General features: G+C 43.0%; 1 protein-coding gene across 2 annotated transcripts in view; it reads left to right on the top strand.

Annotated features, from left to right (window-relative positions):
- Positions 1-1,395: 1,395 nt before the first annotated feature.
- The window catches only part of LOC143117373 (retinal-specific phospholipid-transporting ATPase ABCA4-like), a 50,839-nt gene continuing 32,570 nt past the window's right edge, over positions 1,396-19,664 (top strand). For both annotated transcript variants that reach the window (XM_076279068.1, XM_076279067.1), the window contains exons 1-14: positions 1,396-1,461; positions 1,974-2,067; positions 2,836-2,977; positions 3,660-3,799; positions 5,003-5,130; positions 6,617-6,814; positions 8,891-8,980; positions 10,302-10,542; positions 12,539-12,678; positions 13,331-13,447; positions 14,777-14,974; positions 15,282-15,487; positions 17,680-17,856; positions 18,697-18,919. In XM_076279068.1, coding sequence (XP_076135183.1) covers positions 1,396-1,461; positions 1,974-2,067; positions 2,836-2,977; positions 3,660-3,799; positions 5,003-5,130; positions 6,617-6,814; positions 8,891-8,980; positions 10,302-10,542; positions 12,539-12,678; positions 13,331-13,447; positions 14,777-14,974; positions 15,282-15,487; positions 17,680-17,856; positions 18,697-18,919 — 2,160 coding nt within the window. The remainder of the gene's footprint in view (positions 1,462-1,973; positions 2,068-2,835; positions 2,978-3,659; positions 3,800-5,002; positions 5,131-6,616; positions 6,815-8,890; positions 8,981-10,301; positions 10,543-12,538; positions 12,679-13,330; positions 13,448-14,776; positions 14,975-15,281; positions 15,488-17,679; positions 17,857-18,696; positions 18,920-19,664) is intronic.

The following is a 19,664-nucleotide window of genomic DNA, read 5'->3' as shown; positions in this document are numbered from 1 at the left end:
CAGTTTATAAGACGACAATGCAAGTGTGCCAGTTTAAACCCTTGCCATACCTCTGCAGCTCTCATCTGGGTCCAACCTGTGGGGTTACTGTTGTTCTCCCCTCAAGACACTTTGTTTTAGTCGTGTTCTCATGTGATGTCATAGTTCTTCTGCAATGTTCTGACAAGGTTCCTCTCACAGGGTTTCTCACATGTTTTTGTTTTTTCATCAATTATACTGTATACCAAGGAGTTCAGGTTTATTTTATTAATCTAAAACCAATGTTATTTTATTATATATCATTAAAACACGTATTGTTTTCTCAGCGTAAACTACATTCCGATGATATGCAATACAACTGCATTAATGTGATAAAATGTAGCTTTATATTGTTATTTTTCTATGAATTGTGAATTTCATGTACCATGAATTAATACATGATGTTACAACTGGCTTGGCCTCTCATTCTTTTAAAACCATGTGTCAACATTAAGAGTGAATATAACATCATGTGAACGTGCTGGTCACAGAAGCGGCCCCAGTATACGTACTCATCCTCCTCAGATTAGCGTCTTTACTCGGTGCCCCAGCCCGTTTATCTCAACCTTAATCTGAGTTGTCATCTGCCCCGTGTCTCGCACCTAGTGAAGGCACAGAGCCGAAAGGTGAGACTCGGTAACACTTTACCCAAAATTTCTGCAACTAAACGTGAAGATACTATGTAAAGCAAGCAGAAGAGTTACTACTATAATAGTTCTGGAAGCGTATATTATTTCTCTGTAGTTTTCCCAATTTGACCATGTTGATCTGGAGATTACAGCAATCTGATTAGTGGTTTCACCTGCGCGCTACGCTGCGCGAGTTTGTGGATCTACCATTTGTTCGCAGTTATTCTCCTCTTCATTCTCGTATAAACTCCGTAAATGTTGAATAACCCGGACTTCTTTTATTCTGAGGTAAGTGGATACATTAGGTTTTAGCCTTGCTGTTCCGTGATCCTACTTTAGACAACCTGAAGGGGAGGGTATATGCAACGTGAGTTTAGACCTGTAGTGGTGATTAGCCAACGTCTAATTATGTGCGATTGTCATTGAAATTTTAACACTATTAAAGCATGTGTTTATTTAATAATTTAGTAGGTCGATATATTAATTATAGTGCATGTTAGCGTATAAAACGTGGACTAAGATTCTGTCTTACTTTGTGGCTCAATAACAAACCATACAACAACATATACAGTTATGATAAAAAGTTATGATTCAATTGAGTAGTATGGTAGCGTTGTCCTTTTAATCAGTCTTTTCAACGAAGCCCCGCATTATGAGGAAACTTTTTTGACATCAATACTCTGACATCCTACAGGTCCCTCCCCACGCTAAAGGCCCCAGAAGGGGTTGAAGCTGCGCAGGCGCAGCCATGACTGTCGGCAGCCAGATACGCCTTTTGCTATGGAAGAACTGGACACTCCGGAAACGTCAAAAGGCCAGTGATCCAATGGGCATTTACAGCCTCGGGGTCTCTTGCACAGTGAATAGATGGTTGCTTCAGTGAAGTAATCCTCATAAAATAAACTGTTTAAGAACAATGTGTATTGATTTGTAGACCTAAATGAGCTATGAAATTATATAAAATGTTCTCATGGTCAATGGGTAACTTTATACATTCATTAGAATTTCTTCATGTTGGACACGTGAAGGCAAATCCAGCATTTAAAAAAATAATAATTATTATTATTTACTGTCTATACACGCTATAATATGTATGTATGCCATTGTGCAATCACACTGTCAGTCAACACTTAATTCCACCTGCTCTCTTCACTATTCGTTTCTGGAGGTTTGCGTTTAGACCTAAGAAGGTTTTAGGCCATTTTACAGACTTCTGTATCACCCTTTATCTGTTTTAATGTCATCATTGGTGAAAACATAGTATTCAGCTTATGTGCATTAACAACATTGAATGTGGATTGTAATAGGGCTTGTTCGTGTTCACAGATACGCTTTGTGGTGGAGATCCTATGGCCAGTTATTTTGTTCATTGGTCTGGTTTGGCTGAGGAAAGCAAACCCCTTGTACCGCCAACATGAATGTAAGTCATTAAAATAGTTTTTAACAGACTGTTTTTCACCACACATTTTAGATATTTTGTACTGCCAGCATGAATGTAAGTCAGTGATGATTAAATGATTAGGCCTATTTGACCAACAGCGACAGTGTAAAAGCTTTTTCTATTAATAATCATGCATGCCTACATCTCTACTCTGCTTAAGCAGTTCTATTGCAAGATTGTCATCTAAAGTAGGCTGGCTGACAGCAGGCAGATTCTCAATTGATAATTGGTCTGGAGATTGATAATTGGTCTGGAGATTGATAATTGGTCTGGAGATTGGTTCATTTCCTATTTCCATTGGGATGTAACCAGTGGTGAAATTAAACTTACAGCTTTCCAAGAAACAAGAAGTAGGCTAAAGCAAACACATCTTTCCTGTAAACAAAGGCTTTACTTGCAGTTGTTTACTCAAGTTTTCAGTTCTCTCCAAAAAGGAGCTTGTGGTATTCTAAGCTAATAGAGCTATTCCCCAACAGATCAGCATCCAGCTTGGTCCTGCATTTTGTCAGCTAAAACAGCGTGTAACTTGGGTGTCAGAATTGACAATTGAGCGACTACATTTCTCTGAGCTTGTAGTCTTAGTCACACATGAGAGATCAGACCTTATTTAACACAGTGCTCCAGTGAGAGAATTGGCAGACGGATCTGTGGAACAAACTAAAATGTGCTCACAGGTTTGTTTGGGTTCACGCAGGCCACATCTAAAGTCTGTAATCCCCATTTCCTTGTTTTGTGTGATCATCGCAGGTCATTTTCCAAGCAAGGCAATGCCCTCCACTGGAATCCTGCCGTGGATTCAGGGCATTTTTTGCAATGCAGACAACCCATGCTTCCGACACACTACACGCGGAGAAACTCCTGGTGTGGTGTCTAACTACAACAACTCTGTGTAAGTCTTTCACATAAACCACCATTGGAGTCACAGAAAAAAAGTATAGCGACACTTGTAACTGTACAGTGTTTCTAATGTTTGCTTCATACACACAACACACACACACATACACATTTATAGGCACCTCTCCTCTGTGTTCTCTTCAGTGTCATGGTTTTATATCATTCAGGGTTCCTTTGCAATCAGTGAACGTTTGTGAATTTAAATAAAACACGTCAAGACCTTGAATGTTGTTGAAATGAATGTTGTTGGACATATTAGAGATATATTTGGATCATTAAAGGTGCTTGCATTTATGTATTTTTTGTGATGGAACAAGCAATAGACCAGATAGCCAAAACAACCTTGATCTGTGTCTTATGCCTTGTTGAGTCCTTGAAGAGTTTGAAGGAACCAGGCCTGAAAAATTCTTGAAAACGGCTTTAAGTTTGGTGTTTAAGAAGATTTCTCTACAATGAAGATCAGACATCTTTACCTGCTTCTACATTGCTTACTTGTGCAATATTCAGAACAGCAAGGCTTGTTTTTGCAGCAGGCTTATGTTTTTTTGTTTTGTTTAGTTTTTTGAAGCATATAGGGCTCAAAATGGCCTTCTCATTGGTTTCGATAAACTGTTGTCCTATGGTCTTTATATTTTTACCTGTTCTATGTTCCATGTTCCATGTTCCGTTCCCTTCAGGCTGGCTCGGTTCTACGCCGACTCACAAAAGCTGCTCCTGAATGACCCAGAGTTCCAACAGCTGGACCAACTGTGGGGAGAGCTGTCTGCCATGAGTGACTTCATGGACACACTGCGCAGCCATCCAGAGCGTGTGGCAGGTAAACACACACACACACACACACACACACACACACATGCAAGTTGTATGCACATTATCATCAATAGGCTACAGATACATTTTTTGACACATTCATACACCATAGCTTAAGTCACAAAAACGAATGTGAAACTCTTAAAACGAATGTGTTGAAAACAACACAACTTGCGTTGTTTTAAAGCAACACCAATGAGTTTTTTGTACCTTAAAATCATATTTCCAAAATCGTTTCAGTGGTTCAGCAACTCGTGACAGGGTGAACGCCACTTCTGCATTCTGTAGTTTGAAGGAATGAGAAGAAACTACAAATTGACTTGCTTCTGATGTCGCAATACATCATACTTTCATAAAATCATGCAAAATAGTCTACCTTGTCTGTGGAAATCGTTATTTCCAAAGCCGGTGTTGGATAAACAAATAGCGTGCGTGCGACAGAGGAAAAGTGCTTTGGTGTTGCTTTAGCACATCTCTGTGTCCAGATAGGGACCACACAAGTTTGTCTTGTTTCCTTTTTAAATTTGTTGCACAAAATGTGTTGAAAATAGCACAACTTGCGTTGAATCAACACAACTTGCGTTGTCTTTTTAACACATCTCTGTGTCCAGATAGGGACAACACATTCCTTTTAAGAGTACATCAACATTCTAGGAACCATTTAATACCACTGGTATTGTCATAAACATTGGACAATAACCTCCACCATCATCAAACATGTTCTGAATGCCTTTTTAAAAAAATCTGATACCGCATGGCGCAGTCCACCTTACCGTGATCACAGAATTCATAGTTTACCCACCTCTGATTTTACCACTACACCTCTGACTGTAAAGGAAGGTTTAAATGCAGTTTTTTTACTCAATTTCAATGTAAATGCACATATTTTCCATTTAATACCGATGCCAGCGGTGCAGTCATGTGTTGTGATTAGTTCCTGGGTTTATGGTGATTTGGAAATGTGCTTGAATAAAAAGGATTGGCAGAGTAAATTCAAATGTGCTCTAAGATTCGTCTCGTCTCCAGTCTAGGTTTTGACTGTGGGTCAGTCCAGACACTGAGCAAACTGAGGATACCGTAACTTAGCTAATTTTCTTTTCAAACCTCTTCAAAAAGAATCGTTTTTTCATTATTTTTGTCTATAGCATCAAGCATTTTGATCAGCCACTTTTTGTACTATAACTAAACATTTCCTGTATCTCTTGTTTAGGCCGCGGGCTGAAGATTGAGGATATCCTGAAGGACGATGAAACCCTCACGTCTTTTCTTCTGCGAGATGCTGGACTCTCTGACTCAGTCGTGAACCAGCTGATCAACGCCCTAGTCAAAGTGGAACAGGTAGGGAAGGGAAACTCATCTGATGTATTTGTAAAACTGGTACCCATGTTGCCGTTGAGCAGACTATTGCTGGTGTTGCGAGGCGGGACGGCCACCGCTGATAACAGTTGGGTGGCTCGTCCAGGATGGACTTTGTGTGTTGTGTGTCTTGGTTTGTTTGTTAGAGCTGGTGTATAGCAGGTTGTGAGCTGCAGAAGGCCCTAGGTGCAGTGAACACCATAGACAGTCAAGAACGGTGGACGTCCTGCCCCGTAACAGTGGTTTGCTGTGGTGTTTGGTTAAATACAATAGAACAGTGATGATGTGAAGATTTTAGAATTTAGCTCATCCAGGGTGGAGCTCCAGATGTACTCTGATGATTATATAAAGTATATAAGGAAAAATGCTGCTCCAGATCTATTGATAGGGCAGATAACTATAAGCCTGGCTAACGCCAAACCTCATCTCATTGAGATGGGGTCTGGGAACTACATGTAAATTTTCTCATATTTGAAACGTGGTTTACGAATGCCCAGAGCCTTTTATTGGGCGCCCCTCCCCCCTCCGTTCTGTGATTGGTTCTTTCGTTGAGGTGAAAACGAAGTCCATGAAATCCAGGCTGCCTAGCAGCGTGAATAAAATTGCGCGCATAAGGCAGCATGGGAAAACCCAGGCTAGATAACTATAACGCTTTTCATAATAGCTTTGTATACTGTACAGCAGAAAGCCAGCAGGAGTCAGTTCTGGCTTGAGTTTCACACAGTCTTTAACCCTTGCTCTGCTGTCCGTGCAGTTATCTCTCTCAATAACTTACGTTGTTGGAGAATACTGAAGCTGGCTAAGCAGTCGTCTGGCTCATCTGTTGAGTTTGGCACAAAGGAACACATTATAAGATAGATAGATAGATAGATAGATAGATAGATAGATAGTGTGTATGGTGTTCCCTAATCAGAACTGTCTTTATGTAAATGCATGCAATGTTAATATATATAAATAGTGGCAGTTATATTTACTGTCATTCCAAATTATTGTTAAAAAAATCTGTCATATATGGTGGTGATTAGAAGTGGGTTAGTGCTTCATTCTTGCACGTTCATAGAGACAGTGTAATGTGGTTGTTTAGCACAGACCATTAGACAATTAGCTGTTTATCCATTGACACCTGTAAGGTGAATGCAGTATCATCACAGACAGACATTTTTTTATCCTGTGGAGAGAGACAACCTAACATGATTGCTTTAAACTTGGTATGTTATTTTCTAAACTGACATCACATATTTTCTCTAGTGATGAAATAGTATGCCTAACACATGTATCTCACAGGTGTGGAAGGAGTCATTTATACATGTAGCTGGTCCCATCCAAACGTGTGATTGGTTAAGTTATGACATACAGTCTTTAATGTACTGAAAGACCTGTTACTGTATGTCCTCTGGTTTGGTTTGTGATGGGGTAGTTTGCGTATGGCGTGCCGAACCTGACTCTGGTTTGGTTTGTGATGGGGTAGTTTGCGTATGGCGTGCCGGACCTGACTCTGAAGCAGATCGCCTGCAGCCAGGAGCTGTTGGAGCGCTTCATCATCTTCCCGAGCCGCCGCGGTCTCTACGGTGTCCGCAACGCCATGTGTGCCCTCTCACAGGCCCGCTTGCAGAAGATCGAGGACTCCCTCTACGCCAACGTGGACTTCTTCAAGATCTTTCATTTGGTGAGTGTTGTTGGTTGGTTGGCTACACTTTTATGTCTTTCCATCTTTCTGTTTAGTTTCTCGATTGTCTCTCTGGGATAATGGCTATTTTTGAACATCATTTTGAAACAAAAACAAATTTACCAACAGAGCAACTTGTATGCCCCAGACTCATAGTAGTCAGTAGGGGGTCATCCCTTGTTCCCCGGGTCCTATGTTCCCCGCTCGGGGTTGGATTAGGGTTAGGGTTAGGTTTTTATTTTAAAAAGGGTCCTATGTTCCCCAGTCCCATACAAAGCGGGGAACCCGGGGAACATAGGTACACTCCCGTCAGTAGGAGGGGATGAAAAGAATGATGGTTTCATTTAACGCAATAGAAAGACACAATCAGCTATACTGTTTGATTATGGGTCATTTTATACTGTATGGAATATATGTTCTTGTAGTGATCAAATTGTGTGTTTCAAGGTAAGGTTCTTTGTATTCTTACACTGCTTCAATAAAGCAGAAAAGAATTGTATAAGTATTCTTTCTAAGTATAAGTATATATAAGTATATATACTCTTTTGATCCCGTGAGGGAAATTTGGTCTCTGCATTTATCCCAATGAATATCCCAGTGAATTAGTGAAACACACTCAGCACACAGTTAACACACAGTGAGGTGAAGCACACACTAATCCCGGCGCAGTGAGCTGCCTGCAACAACAGCGGTGCTCGGGGAACACTGAGGGGTTAGGTGCCTTCCTCAAGGGCACTTCAGCCGTTCCTACTGGTCGGGGTTCGAACCGGCAACCCTCCGGTTACAAGTCCGAAGTGTTAACCAGTATAGGCCACGGCTGCCCCATTCTGACCAGCCATTGTACAAGGACACTGACCAGCCATTGCATAAGGATTCTGACCAGCCATTGTATAAGGATTCTAACCAGCCATTGTATAAGGATTCTGACCAGCTATTGTATAAGGATACTGACCAGCTATTGTATAAGGATACTGACCAGGATATCCTAGTGGCTGAGGAAAGGAAATCCATGTGAAAAATCCTGTAGCACAGAGGTGACTCTTCAGAGGCAACTTCCATCTAAAAGTTGGCAAGTGTACCAGAGAGGACAGGGGGCAATAGTGGTGACCTTTTTGTGAACTTGAGGAATGTATTTTTAGCATGCACTTGTTGGCACGTGCTTCTAAAATTGATTGACACCTGAGTTTGATGAAAATAGCTATTTTTAGCTTTTATAGCTTTTATAGCTGACGTAAAGATTTCTAGAAACCCTCTTGGCCCTTATCACCAGTTGGTGAACTCTCACAGAAGCAGAGCCTCCAGACTTCTGTCTGTTTGTTTATGTTTTTATTTGCAGTTCTCTTGCTAAATGCTAGATCTGTATTCTACCTCTGTCGACTCTCAGCAACTCTTTGTACGTCTGTGTAAGACACTCTGGTGGTGCCTGAGGCAGTACAGTAGGTAAACAGGTCTCACAGTTAGTTCATGTTAGGCAAGACAGCTGAGCTGATACACAAGCAGCACTGCAGCTGATGTCATCTCTGCTCTAATTTCACTAACAGGCTTAGGCAGGCAGGGCAGGCCACTCCCCACCCCCACCCCCACCCCAACCCCCACCCTGTGGCGCTGGTCTGCCCGCTCTGCGCTGCGGTGGGTATAAATAGCCCTCACATGCCCTCCTGAGCCCTGAGGCTGAGGCCTAGCGGCTCCTCCTTATCTCACATTTAGCATCCCTGCCTCTAGTTAATGTGCGGTGGCACTGGTGGGTTACCTTAAGTTCACCCATGCTTGGACAAATCCTTTGAAGTGTCAGCAAATGGCCCATTGGCTGGAAAACCAAGCTGTTTCTGACTTAATGCTAAAAATGCTGATGTCAAATGAGCAGAAGCCCTCTGTCATGACTCTTATGTAACTTTATTAATAGAAGCAAAGTTGAGTATTGTGTGAATTAATTATTCAACTATTCAATTATTAACTGGTCCTCCACAAGAGGATTGTGGGGGAATTGTTTTAAAAGCTGAGATGCCCACTGATCTCTCTCTCTCTCTCTCTCTCTCTTTCATTCATCCCTCTGGTTTCTCATTGCCATACTCTCAGCTTCCAACTGTCCTGGACGATGGCACCACTGGGCTGGACATGGCTCACTGGGGTGTTGTGCTGTCCTCCGTATCCGACAAGGTTCAAGAGGTAAGGATGACGTCAGAGACCCTACTCATTCCCTTTTTTTCTTTCTTTTACTAATTTTTGGGACCAAATTTCTATCTCTATTTCAGTCAGTATGATTCTGTTGCCTGTGTCTATAGCAATACTTCCGTTTGTAGCATAGGTAGTGCATTTACATTTGAGGCCTTAATTTAATTTCAATTATGGACAGAGTGCAAAGTTAAGCAATGAGGAAACATGAACTAAAGGTAATCTAATTTAATTTCTTAATTTCATATTATGAACAGTGTCCAAGGGCGGTGCGGTTCAGACCACCCTGTGAAAATGTAAAAATACACTCACAGGGCATAACCAACTGCTGTGGACAATGTACAGTATTAGCATGTTAGTGAGCCTCTTAGAAATGAGATATACCCCCTTAATATTTGACTAAAATGTCTCGGTGCTGCTTTAACACTTTAAAAACACTGGGTGCACGTGTCAGCGATGTAGTACTGGCTGGGATCCTTGGAGATTCATTGGACACCACCACCCGTTGGACAATTCCCAAATTTACTGGTTGTATTTTCATCCCTGGGATTACAACTGGGTCACCTGATGGATTTAGTTGGCAGGTCCGGTTTTGATCAACAGATGTGGAGCAGTTAGGGGATAAGATCCACAGCTTGGTTTGATCTACAGATCAACAGATCAGCAGTCTGACATTTGCAGTTTAAAGATAGCAGTATCTTGACAGTATCGACATAAGAGTGACATGACACTGAACATGTCATAAACAAGTCATAAACGTTTATGACATAACGCTTCTGTTATTAACTGTCATTCTGTTTTTGTCATAACAAATTAGGATTAGGGTTAGGGTTAAGGTTAGAGGTTAGGATTAGGGTTAGGGTTAGGGTCAATTTCTCTTTCTTCATCTACTATTATCTCACTCTCTTTTCTAATCTCTCTGTATCATTTTTTCTCTCCATCACTTCCTCCCCCTCTCAACTCTCCCCATTTCCACTCTCCAGATACAATTATATTATGGTCTGTCATTGATAGTAATACCTAATAAGTTAAACAAATTTTAATCAAAATTAAAATATATTCATGACTTTGAGTCACTATTTAATTTTACATTTGATCAAAAGATACAGTAATCAATAAAGCCTTACAATGAGTCAGAGATAGAGTTTCTCAATCAAATATTGGTAGTTTGTAGTCTTCTCTGGCATGTTGTATAGCAAGACATGGCCGCTAAATATCAAGTGTTTTGTATGTTGTTTATTAATGCATGGAACACTTCTGAGCTGGGATATGATATATCAGAACTTTTGTAACAAGCTCAAATCCCTTCTTGCAGCTGGCTCAGAGAAGTAGTTCCCAGGACCTCCTGAAGGTGCTGTCCCCGCTCTTCCAGTCGGAGGGTCCGGCCTCCTTCGGCCAACTGATGCGGATCGTGTCGGACCTGTTCTGCGGATACCCTGAGGGAGCAGGTAGCCGCGTAATGTCTTTCAACTGGTACGAGGACAACAACTACAAGGTCTTCCTGGGCGTCAACAACTCCAGGAGTCACGACAACTATGTCTACGATGACAGCTCCAGTGAGTCGCTGTACATTCTTCTAGAACATTATCTCCACCACGACATCTCTGTCAGTCTTCTAGAACATTATCTCCACCACAGTCTTTCTGTCTTTTTCTCTCAGGGACTGTTTCTCAGTCTTTCTTTACTCCTACAGTATATCATGTGCTATCCCACCACCCACGGGTGTCCCTGTCCCCTTTTTAATTGTGGAGAGTCAGAGTTATTGTGTGCATATCCCACCTATAGATAGATAGATAGATAGATAGATAGATAGATAGAATTTCCCAGGGGAAATTCAAATTAAAAGTATATAATATAAAAAACACAACTAAGCAATAAGGACAGTAGAAGATAAATATATACTAAATATACTAAAATACAAATTATACTAAATAACACTTAATCTAATCAATTCTAAAAAAACAGTATCCACATAGTGGGTGATTAATCAATCAAGATGTGCTTGCAATGACTGAGGCAGGGACTGAGCCTGTGATTCTCTGTGCATAAGGTAAGGTAAGGTAAGGTGCTCTGTGTGAATGAGTGTCATGGTGATGGTGCAAATGAGTAAGTCAAACAGTGCAACAGTGCAAGAATAAAGTCTATATCTATATATATATAACTATATTAAGGAAGGTATAAGTGTTGTCACAGTTCGGCTGTGGCATGGAGGGAGGGGTTGTGCATATGTGCTAATATAGCACGCAAATAGTGAGGCAGAAGACAGTGGTAAAAAGTGGCTAGTGGACAGACAGTTCAAGACATGGAGGTGGTGAAGAGGCAGACAGACTATGCGGAGAAGTCTATTTCTCCTCTTCCCTTAAGTGAAGCATTGAACAGTTCAATGGCCCTGGGGACGAATGACTTCCTCAGTCTGTCTGTTGTGCAAGGCAGTGAGCGAAGTCTCCAGCTGATCAGGCTCTTCTGCTTAACAATAGTGCTGTGGAGTGGGTGACAGTCATTGTCCAAGATGTTGATCAGTTTGTTCAGGGCCAGCTTTCCTTACCAGCCTGTCAAGTCGCCCCGCATCCTTCTTCTTTGTGCTTCCTCCCCAACATACCACTGCATAGAAGAGGACGCTGGCAACAACAGACTGGTAGAACATCCTGAGGAGCTTGCTGCACACATTGCAGGAGCGCAGCCTCCTCAGGAAGTACAGCCTGCTCTGCCCTTTCTTGTAGAGTGCGTCAGTGTTTGCTGACCAGTCCAGTTTATTGTCCAGGTGGAGACCCAGGTACTTGTAGGTGCTTACCACCTCGACATTGACCCCATCAATGGAGACTGGTAGCAGGGTGGGCTTAGACCTGCGGAAATCCACCACCATCTCCTTGTTCAAATGTTCAAGACCCTGTTGGGTTGAAACGTTTTTGCTTTTTTCTTTTAAATAAATTCTGGGAGCGTTCACTCTTGCTTTTACCAGCTATAGCTTTACCCTCCAGCTTCAGTGTGTGAGTGTAAAATGACACTACCATTACCATTTCTTTTGCTGGATACAGAATTGATTATCACTTCACAATACATTGCACAGCAATGAGATCTCTGGCATCTGATTGTATGTTGAGACCTAAAATGGAAGTCAATTAAATGCACAAGTCTTCAATTTCAAACTGCCGTGGAATGGATTTAAGATTAACTTAACTTCACGATCTTCATGTTTGTGAAAAATCACCACGTATGTTGACTGTCCTCAAGACACTAACCCTGTATTAAGACCAGCACAATCAGTAACTCCATGTTTATCAGTTATATGTCCAGCCTCTGCCCCAGCCTTATTACATTAGGTATTTATTGGGTTTGCCGTGTACAGGTCTCATTTCCTGTCATTACTTAACCTTCTCCATTCTGAGGTTATCACATATATAAATACAGAATATAATCCACTATTACTAATGCAAACCCTCAGTGTCTCTGGATCACCATCTCATTAAATCTCTCTAATCCGTTATCTCTCTCTCTCTCTCTTCTCTCTCTCTCTCTCTCTCTCTCTCTCTCTCTCTCTCTCTCGTTTCGTAGCTCCCTTCTGCAACAGTCTGATGCAGACCCTGGAGTCTAACCCCATCACTAAGATTGTGTGGAGTTCAGCTAAGCCGTTGCTGATGGGAAAGATTCTCTATGCCCCGGACTCTCCTGCTGTGCGCAGGATCCTGAAGAGTGTGAGGGATACACACACACACACACACACACACACACACACACACACACACACACACACACACACACACCCACACACACACACACACACACCCACACACACCCACCCACACACACACACACACAGACACACACACACACACACACACACACACACACACACGCGCAAGTGCCGTTCATACCAAGAACGAAAACTATAAAGAAAACGGCAAAAAGTATGGTTCTAGCCGATATAACTGACGACCTCAACACATAAACAATAACGATAATAACATGAAGAACGATTTTGAGAACGACAAAAAGCTTACAGCCCATCACAATCCATTAACTTTTAGACATCACATTCATAAACACAAGGAGAGACTTTCCTTATCTTTAGTCAGTGTGGACGTTAGTTATTGTTATTGTTATAGTTACCGTTCTTGGTCTGGACGGGCCTTTACGCTCGATATATAGATGTGCACACATGCACATGGGTATTTATGTTTTGATGTACTGAGATGTACATGTGGTACTGTCGTTTTTTCACACATTTCACATAATAGCCTTAATTGTGTGTGTGTGTGTGCGTATGTGTGTGCATCTGTGTGTACATGTGTATGTGATCCCGTGTGTCTGTGTGTGTGTGCGTGCGTGCGTGCGTGCGCTCCACAGGCCAATACAACCTTTGAGGAACTGGAACGGCTGATGATCATGGGCCGGGCCTGGGAGGAAGTAGGGCCGCAACTATGGAACTTCTTCCAGGACAGCGTCCAGATGAACATGATCCGTGTACGTTTCCCCATCACCACCAACCCACAAGCATAAACTGTAGGATGCCGACTCAAACATACGCTCTCATACCCAGTACACTTATCAACAAATGTTGCGGCACTGTAGGCTTTCATCGTTTTTTTTTTTTGCACCAGTGGCTAAATGTTGAATGCAACATTCCCTATTTTTCATAACTGGCACATTTATTTCACATCTGATTGCAAAACCAAAAGTAAACGCAGACGCACACCATCACCACGGCAACACACAACAGAATGAAGGACACTGGTAGAACTTTGACTTGCTATCCAGTCAGAGTATGCAACGTCTGCACTGTTTCAATTTGTCAGATGTACTGTACACAACATGCTCTGCAACACTTTAGCAGACGTGTCATATTTTATTGAGCAACCTTTGTCGCCTGGACTATAAATTGTCTTGTACACACGCACACACACACAGAGACACACACCTACTCATACACAGACAAACACACACACACACACACATACTCATACTCATACACAGACAAACACAAACAAGTATGTCCTCACCTGCTGTCCTCGTGGCCTTCCTTTCTCCTTTCCCTCTTGTTCCACTTGTTAGTGTTATGCTTATTAGTGTTCCACTTGTTAGTGTTATGCTTGTTAGTGTTCCACTTGTTAGTGTTATGCTTGTTAGTGTTATGCTTGTTAGTGTTCCACTTGTTAGTGTTATGCTTGTTAGTGTTATGCTTGTTAGTGTTCCACTTGTTAGTGTTATGCTTTTTAGTGTTCCACTTGTTAGTGTTATGCTTTTTAGTGTTCCACTTGTTAGTATTATGCTTGTTAGTGTTATGCTTGTTAGTGTTCCACTTGTTAGTGTTATGCTTGTCTCTTAAGTAAGTATAAGTAAGTATATATACTCTTTTGATCCCGTGAGGGTCTCTGCATTTATCCCAATCCATGAATTAGTGAAACACACTCGGCACACAGTGAACACACAGTGAGGTGAAGCACACACTAATCCCGACGTAGTGAGCTGCCTGCTACAGTGGCACTCGGGGAGCAGTGAGGGGTTAGGTGCCATGCTCAAGGGCACTTCAGCCATTCCTACTGGTCGGGGTTCGAACCGACAACCCTCCGGTTATAAGTCCGAAGCGCTAACCAGTAGGCCAGGGCTGCCCCCCCCTCCCCCTTGTTCCATTTGTTAGTGTTCCACTTGTTAGTGTTATGCTTGTCTCTTGTTCCACTTGTTAGTGTTATGCTTGTTAGTGTTATGCTTGTCTCTTGTTCCACTTGTTAGTGTTCCACTTGTTGGTGTTATGCTTGTCTCTGTTGATGTTGGTCTTACATGTTTCACCCTCAGGACACTCTCAGAAACCCCACAGTCATGGACTTCCTGGACCGTCGCCTGGCGGAGACGGAGCTGACCACTCGACACATCCTCAACTTCCTGTTCAATGGTCCGGAGTATAAGCGTGAGGCTGGAATGCCCAGTGTGGACTGGAGGAGCGTTTTCAACCTGGCGGATCAGTTCGTACGCACCTTCAACCAGTACGCTCAGGTGAGAGGCACACACACACACGCAAATACACACACAATAACCTATTTTAAATGTGCTTGTGTCTTATGATTACCAAAGTACACACACACACAAACACACACCCTCAACACAAACATACACACACAAGCTTACACACATAAACACACACACACACACACACACACACACACACACACACACCCCCTCAACACAAACATACACACACAAGCTTACACACATAAACACACACACACACACACACACACACACACACACACACACACACACACAGAAGCAATAATTATCAGTAAATCCTCCCTCTCTTCAGTGCATAAAACTGGACAAGTTTGAGGGCCTAGAGGATGAGGAGGAGGTGGCCCACAAAGCCCTCTACCTGCTGGAGGAGAACAAGTTCTGGGCCGGCCTCGTCTTCCTGGACATGTACCCCTGGACCGACGCACTGCCTCCCCATATCCGCTTCAAGATCCGCATGGACATCGACGCCGTGGAGCGGACCAACAAGATCAAGGACAGGTAACCAGCTAACTCAGGGGTTCCCAACTTTTTTGGCAGGTGACCCTATTTTGATGTCACAAAACGACCCCAATCATTCACAACATCTTTGTTGTAACATCCAGTCGAGACCAGTACTTTGATTTTCCCTAGCAAGCTAATTTGTTTGGCTAACTTTGCACATCTGGATGTTTTGCTACTTTGTTTGGAAGTTGATCAAGCATGATTACGTCAATCAGTCATCTCATGCGGGCTGTCTAAGTTTATTTTTATGTAGCCAGATTGTAATGAAGGATCCAATTAGTTACTTAACTTGGATATAATGGGGTTTTTAATATTTTTTATTTAATGTAATGTACTGGTCAGTTACCCAGTATCTCAGGCGACCACATTTGAATTTAAGGTGACCCCACATGGGGTCCCGACCCCAAGGTTAGGAAACGATGAGCTAACTAGTGATGGTAGCAAGCTAAAAGCTAACTAGGTAGGTAACCAACTACATTTTGGCCTTCCATCGTCACTCCACTCCAGCCTTACAGCTAGTGATGGGCAAATGAAGCTTTGGTGAACCACTGCAGTGTGAAGCTAGCGACAATAGCTGGAAAAAAAAGATGGCTGCCACACTATCATTTTTCGACATAAAAGTCCTTAAGTAAACCAGTATTTTTGGTTACATATACTGGTTTGGTAAGGACTTTTATGTTGAAAAATCTACATATGGTGGCCATATTGGATTTTCTTTCATTAGTGTCACACTGCTGTCTTTCAGTGGTTCACCAAAGCTTCATTTGCCCATCACTACCTACAGCCCACTCACTCACTCACTCACTCACTCACTCACTCACTCTCCTCAGCTCTTTTAGGTCTAAACCTGCTGCAGTCCAGGGATTCTCACAGTGATAGCAAAACAACAGCTTACAGCCACCAGTAGGCTGTTTGACCGGGGGGGGGGTCGGGGGGCGCAGGCTGAGGGAATAAGCCGCTTGTGTGGCTACTGAGGGCAGGCATGCAACGGCTCATCCTCTTACAGGGGAGAGTTAGGGGGTCTGAGGGGAGAGTGGAGGCAGAAAGAGAAGTCTGAGGGCTACGGGTGGGAGACTCACAAACAGTGAGATGTCATCAAAGTCCGTTTAGATCTTATATAAGGCTGCTTTTCAGTGAGATGTCATCAAAGCCCGTTTAGATCTTACATGAGCTGCTTTTCAGTGAGATGTCATCAAAGCCCGTTTAGATCTTACATGACTTGCTTTTTAGTGCAGTGTGCTAGTAAATTAATGAAAGATTAAGGGTCTGGCCACGAATAATGTAATGGCCCAACTCAAGGGGCGGCACCAAGCATGCATTTGAAAATCTCACTGCACACAATTGGATAACACTATACAACCAATGTTAACTGACTGATTCTGGACACAATTGGATGACACTACGACATGTCATCTGTTTAGCTCGCCTCTGGCCCGCTTATATCAGATACACAGATATGATTGGTTCCCCGCGATGCAAGGGGCAAAAGTTACGTGCATCATTACTCATTGCCATAGTCTCTCGCTGAGCAAATGCTTCCGCGAGAACTCTGGATTCCCAGGGTAGTAAAGTGATGCAATAAACATGAATTTAAAAAGCGCAAAGTTGGCAAAAGTGCAAAATGATTGGTCACAGATCTTATCAATCTCAAAATATCATATCAATCCTAATTAATTTCAGTTTCAAAACATCTGTAGTTTTCCCCTATAGAGTCTTTGGTGCCGTATTTGTTGTAAGGGGAAGTTTATTTAAAAGCTAGTTTGTGTTGCTTTAAGATTGTATGTTAAAGTTGTACAACAGGTCTTCTCTTCTTTCTTCTTCTTTTTATTACTTCTTCTCTGTGTATTTTTTCTCCCCCTGTTTCTCCTCTTCCCCCTTCTCTTCTTCCTCCTCTTCCTCCTCCTCTTCTTCCTCCTCCTCCTCTCACCTCTGCCACCTCCTCTTCCCCCTCCTCTTCTTCCTCCTCCTCCTCCTCCTCTTCCTCCTCCTCCTCCTCCTCTCATCTCTGCCACCTCCTCTTTCCCCTCCTCTTCTTTCTCCTCTTCCCCCTCCTCTTCCTCCTCCTCCTCCTCCTCCTCTCATCTCTGCCACCTCCTCTTTCCCCTCCTCTTCTTTCTCCTCTTCTCCCTCCTCTTCCTCCTCCTCCTCCTCCTCCTCTCATCTCTGCCACCTCTTCCTCCTCATCTTAGGTACTGGGACCCAGGTCCTCGGGCCTCTGCTTTGGAAGACCTGCGCTACATCTGGGGGGGGTTTGCCTACCTGCAGGACATGGTAGAGCACGGCATCCTGAAGCTGCAGACCGGCCACGACTGGCCTCTGGGGGTCTACATGCAGCAGATGCCATACCCCTGCTACGTGGACGATCTGTAAGTGTGGCTAACGCTAACACACACACACACACACACACACACACACACACACACACACACACACACACACATACCCCTGCTACGTGGACGATCTGTAAGTGTGGCTAACACTAACCACCCTGCGTCAGACACACCCTTTGGCGTCCAAGCCAGTTCTCTGCTACCTAAAGTGAATAGCTTATTGCAGGTAGTTAACACACTTAATCACTTAAAGTGTAAATGATCTCCCTGACTGAGGAATGTATCCAGACAAATACACACACATTCTCATACACAGACAAACACACATACACACACACACACACACACACACACACACACACACACACACACACAGACACACACATACACTACATGTGCTTGGTATTAACGTGTTCCACCCCATGTGCTGCTGAAGGTTCATGATCACGCACACACACGCACACACACACACACACACACACACACACTCACACACACACACACACATTATACTGTATGTGCTTGGTACTAAAGTGTTGCGTCCTCTGTGAAGGTTCATGATCACACACACACACACACACACACACACACACACACACACACACACACAGACACACACATACACTACATGTGCTTGGTATTAACGTGTTCCACCCCATGTGCTGCTGAAGGTTCATGATCACGCACACACACGCACACACACACACACACACACACACACACTCACACACACACACACACATTATACTGTATGTGCTTGGTACTAAAGTGTTGCGTCCTCTGTGAAGGTTCATGATCACACACACACACACACACACACACACACACACACACACACATGGTGCTTGGTACTAAAGTGTTGCATCCCCTGTGAAGGTTCATGATCACGCTGAACCGCTGCTTCCCCATCTTCATGGTGCTGGCCTGGATCTACTCGGTGTCCATGACGGTCAAGAGCATCGTGCTGGAGAAGGAGCTGCGTCTCAAAGAGACGCTCAAGGCCATGGGCGTGACCAACGGCGTGCTGTGGTACACCTGGTTCATCGACAGCTTCATCATGATGACCGCCAGCACCGCACTGCTCACCTGGATCATCGTGGTGAGAGATGCATTTAACCGCAATCTGGATTACACCTGCTGTCTGCTGTTATACACCTGCTGTCATAAGACGGAACATTGTAACCACTGACGTCCACTGTTTCCATGATACATAATCTTTTGCTCTTAACAGTTCTCCTTCCATCAAGGTTCAAAATCCCTGTGCACAGCCCTCCTTTTTCCAGGTGCTGATGATGTGCAGTAAAACTATTGAAACCTCAAAAACGAGTATACATCACACACTGGAGGATATATTTTGCTGATTTTATTTGTGTGAACAACGCAAACTGCGAAACACGTTGTTCACGGAAATAAAATAAGCAAAATGCAGTTCTCCTTACATGTTTTTGTGTGACTCTACTCACTTGACCCCACACATCAGCAGCACAACAACATAACATGACATAACTTACAAATATTTGATAAACAATGGCTTTTCTCAAGTCGTGCTGACAAAAATTTTACTTAATTGAAGTCGGTACAGCAACAGCGAAAGTGTAGCATAAAAAACAATAAAAAATGAATTAATTGAATGTCGACTGTGGTTCCACATTGATGTCTGTCCCAAAGTGCAGTGATATGGACCTGACCCTTAACCAAAAGTATTTAGTGAAAGGGTCTTTAATGTATTTAGTAACTGTATGGACTACATGCCACGGAAGGCTCTTCAGCCAGCACATTTATTACTGGTGGAGCGTCAGTAACAGCATATATCTTGTTTATGCCCAATAGGAGACATTTTTGCG

This window comes from Alosa pseudoharengus, unplaced genomic scaffold (genome assembly GCF_046254945.1).
Source record: "Alosa pseudoharengus isolate Yale_2024_CS ecotype anadromous, Long Island Sound unplaced genomic scaffold, YU_APseudo_1.1 YU_APseudo_1.1_scf_11, whole genome shotgun sequence".
Classification (NCBI taxonomy): domain Eukaryota; kingdom Metazoa; phylum Chordata; class Actinopteri; order Clupeiformes; family Clupeidae; genus Alosa; species Alosa pseudoharengus.
Note: the sequence above shows the minus strand (reverse complement) of the source record. Positions and strands in the feature narration are given on the sequence as shown.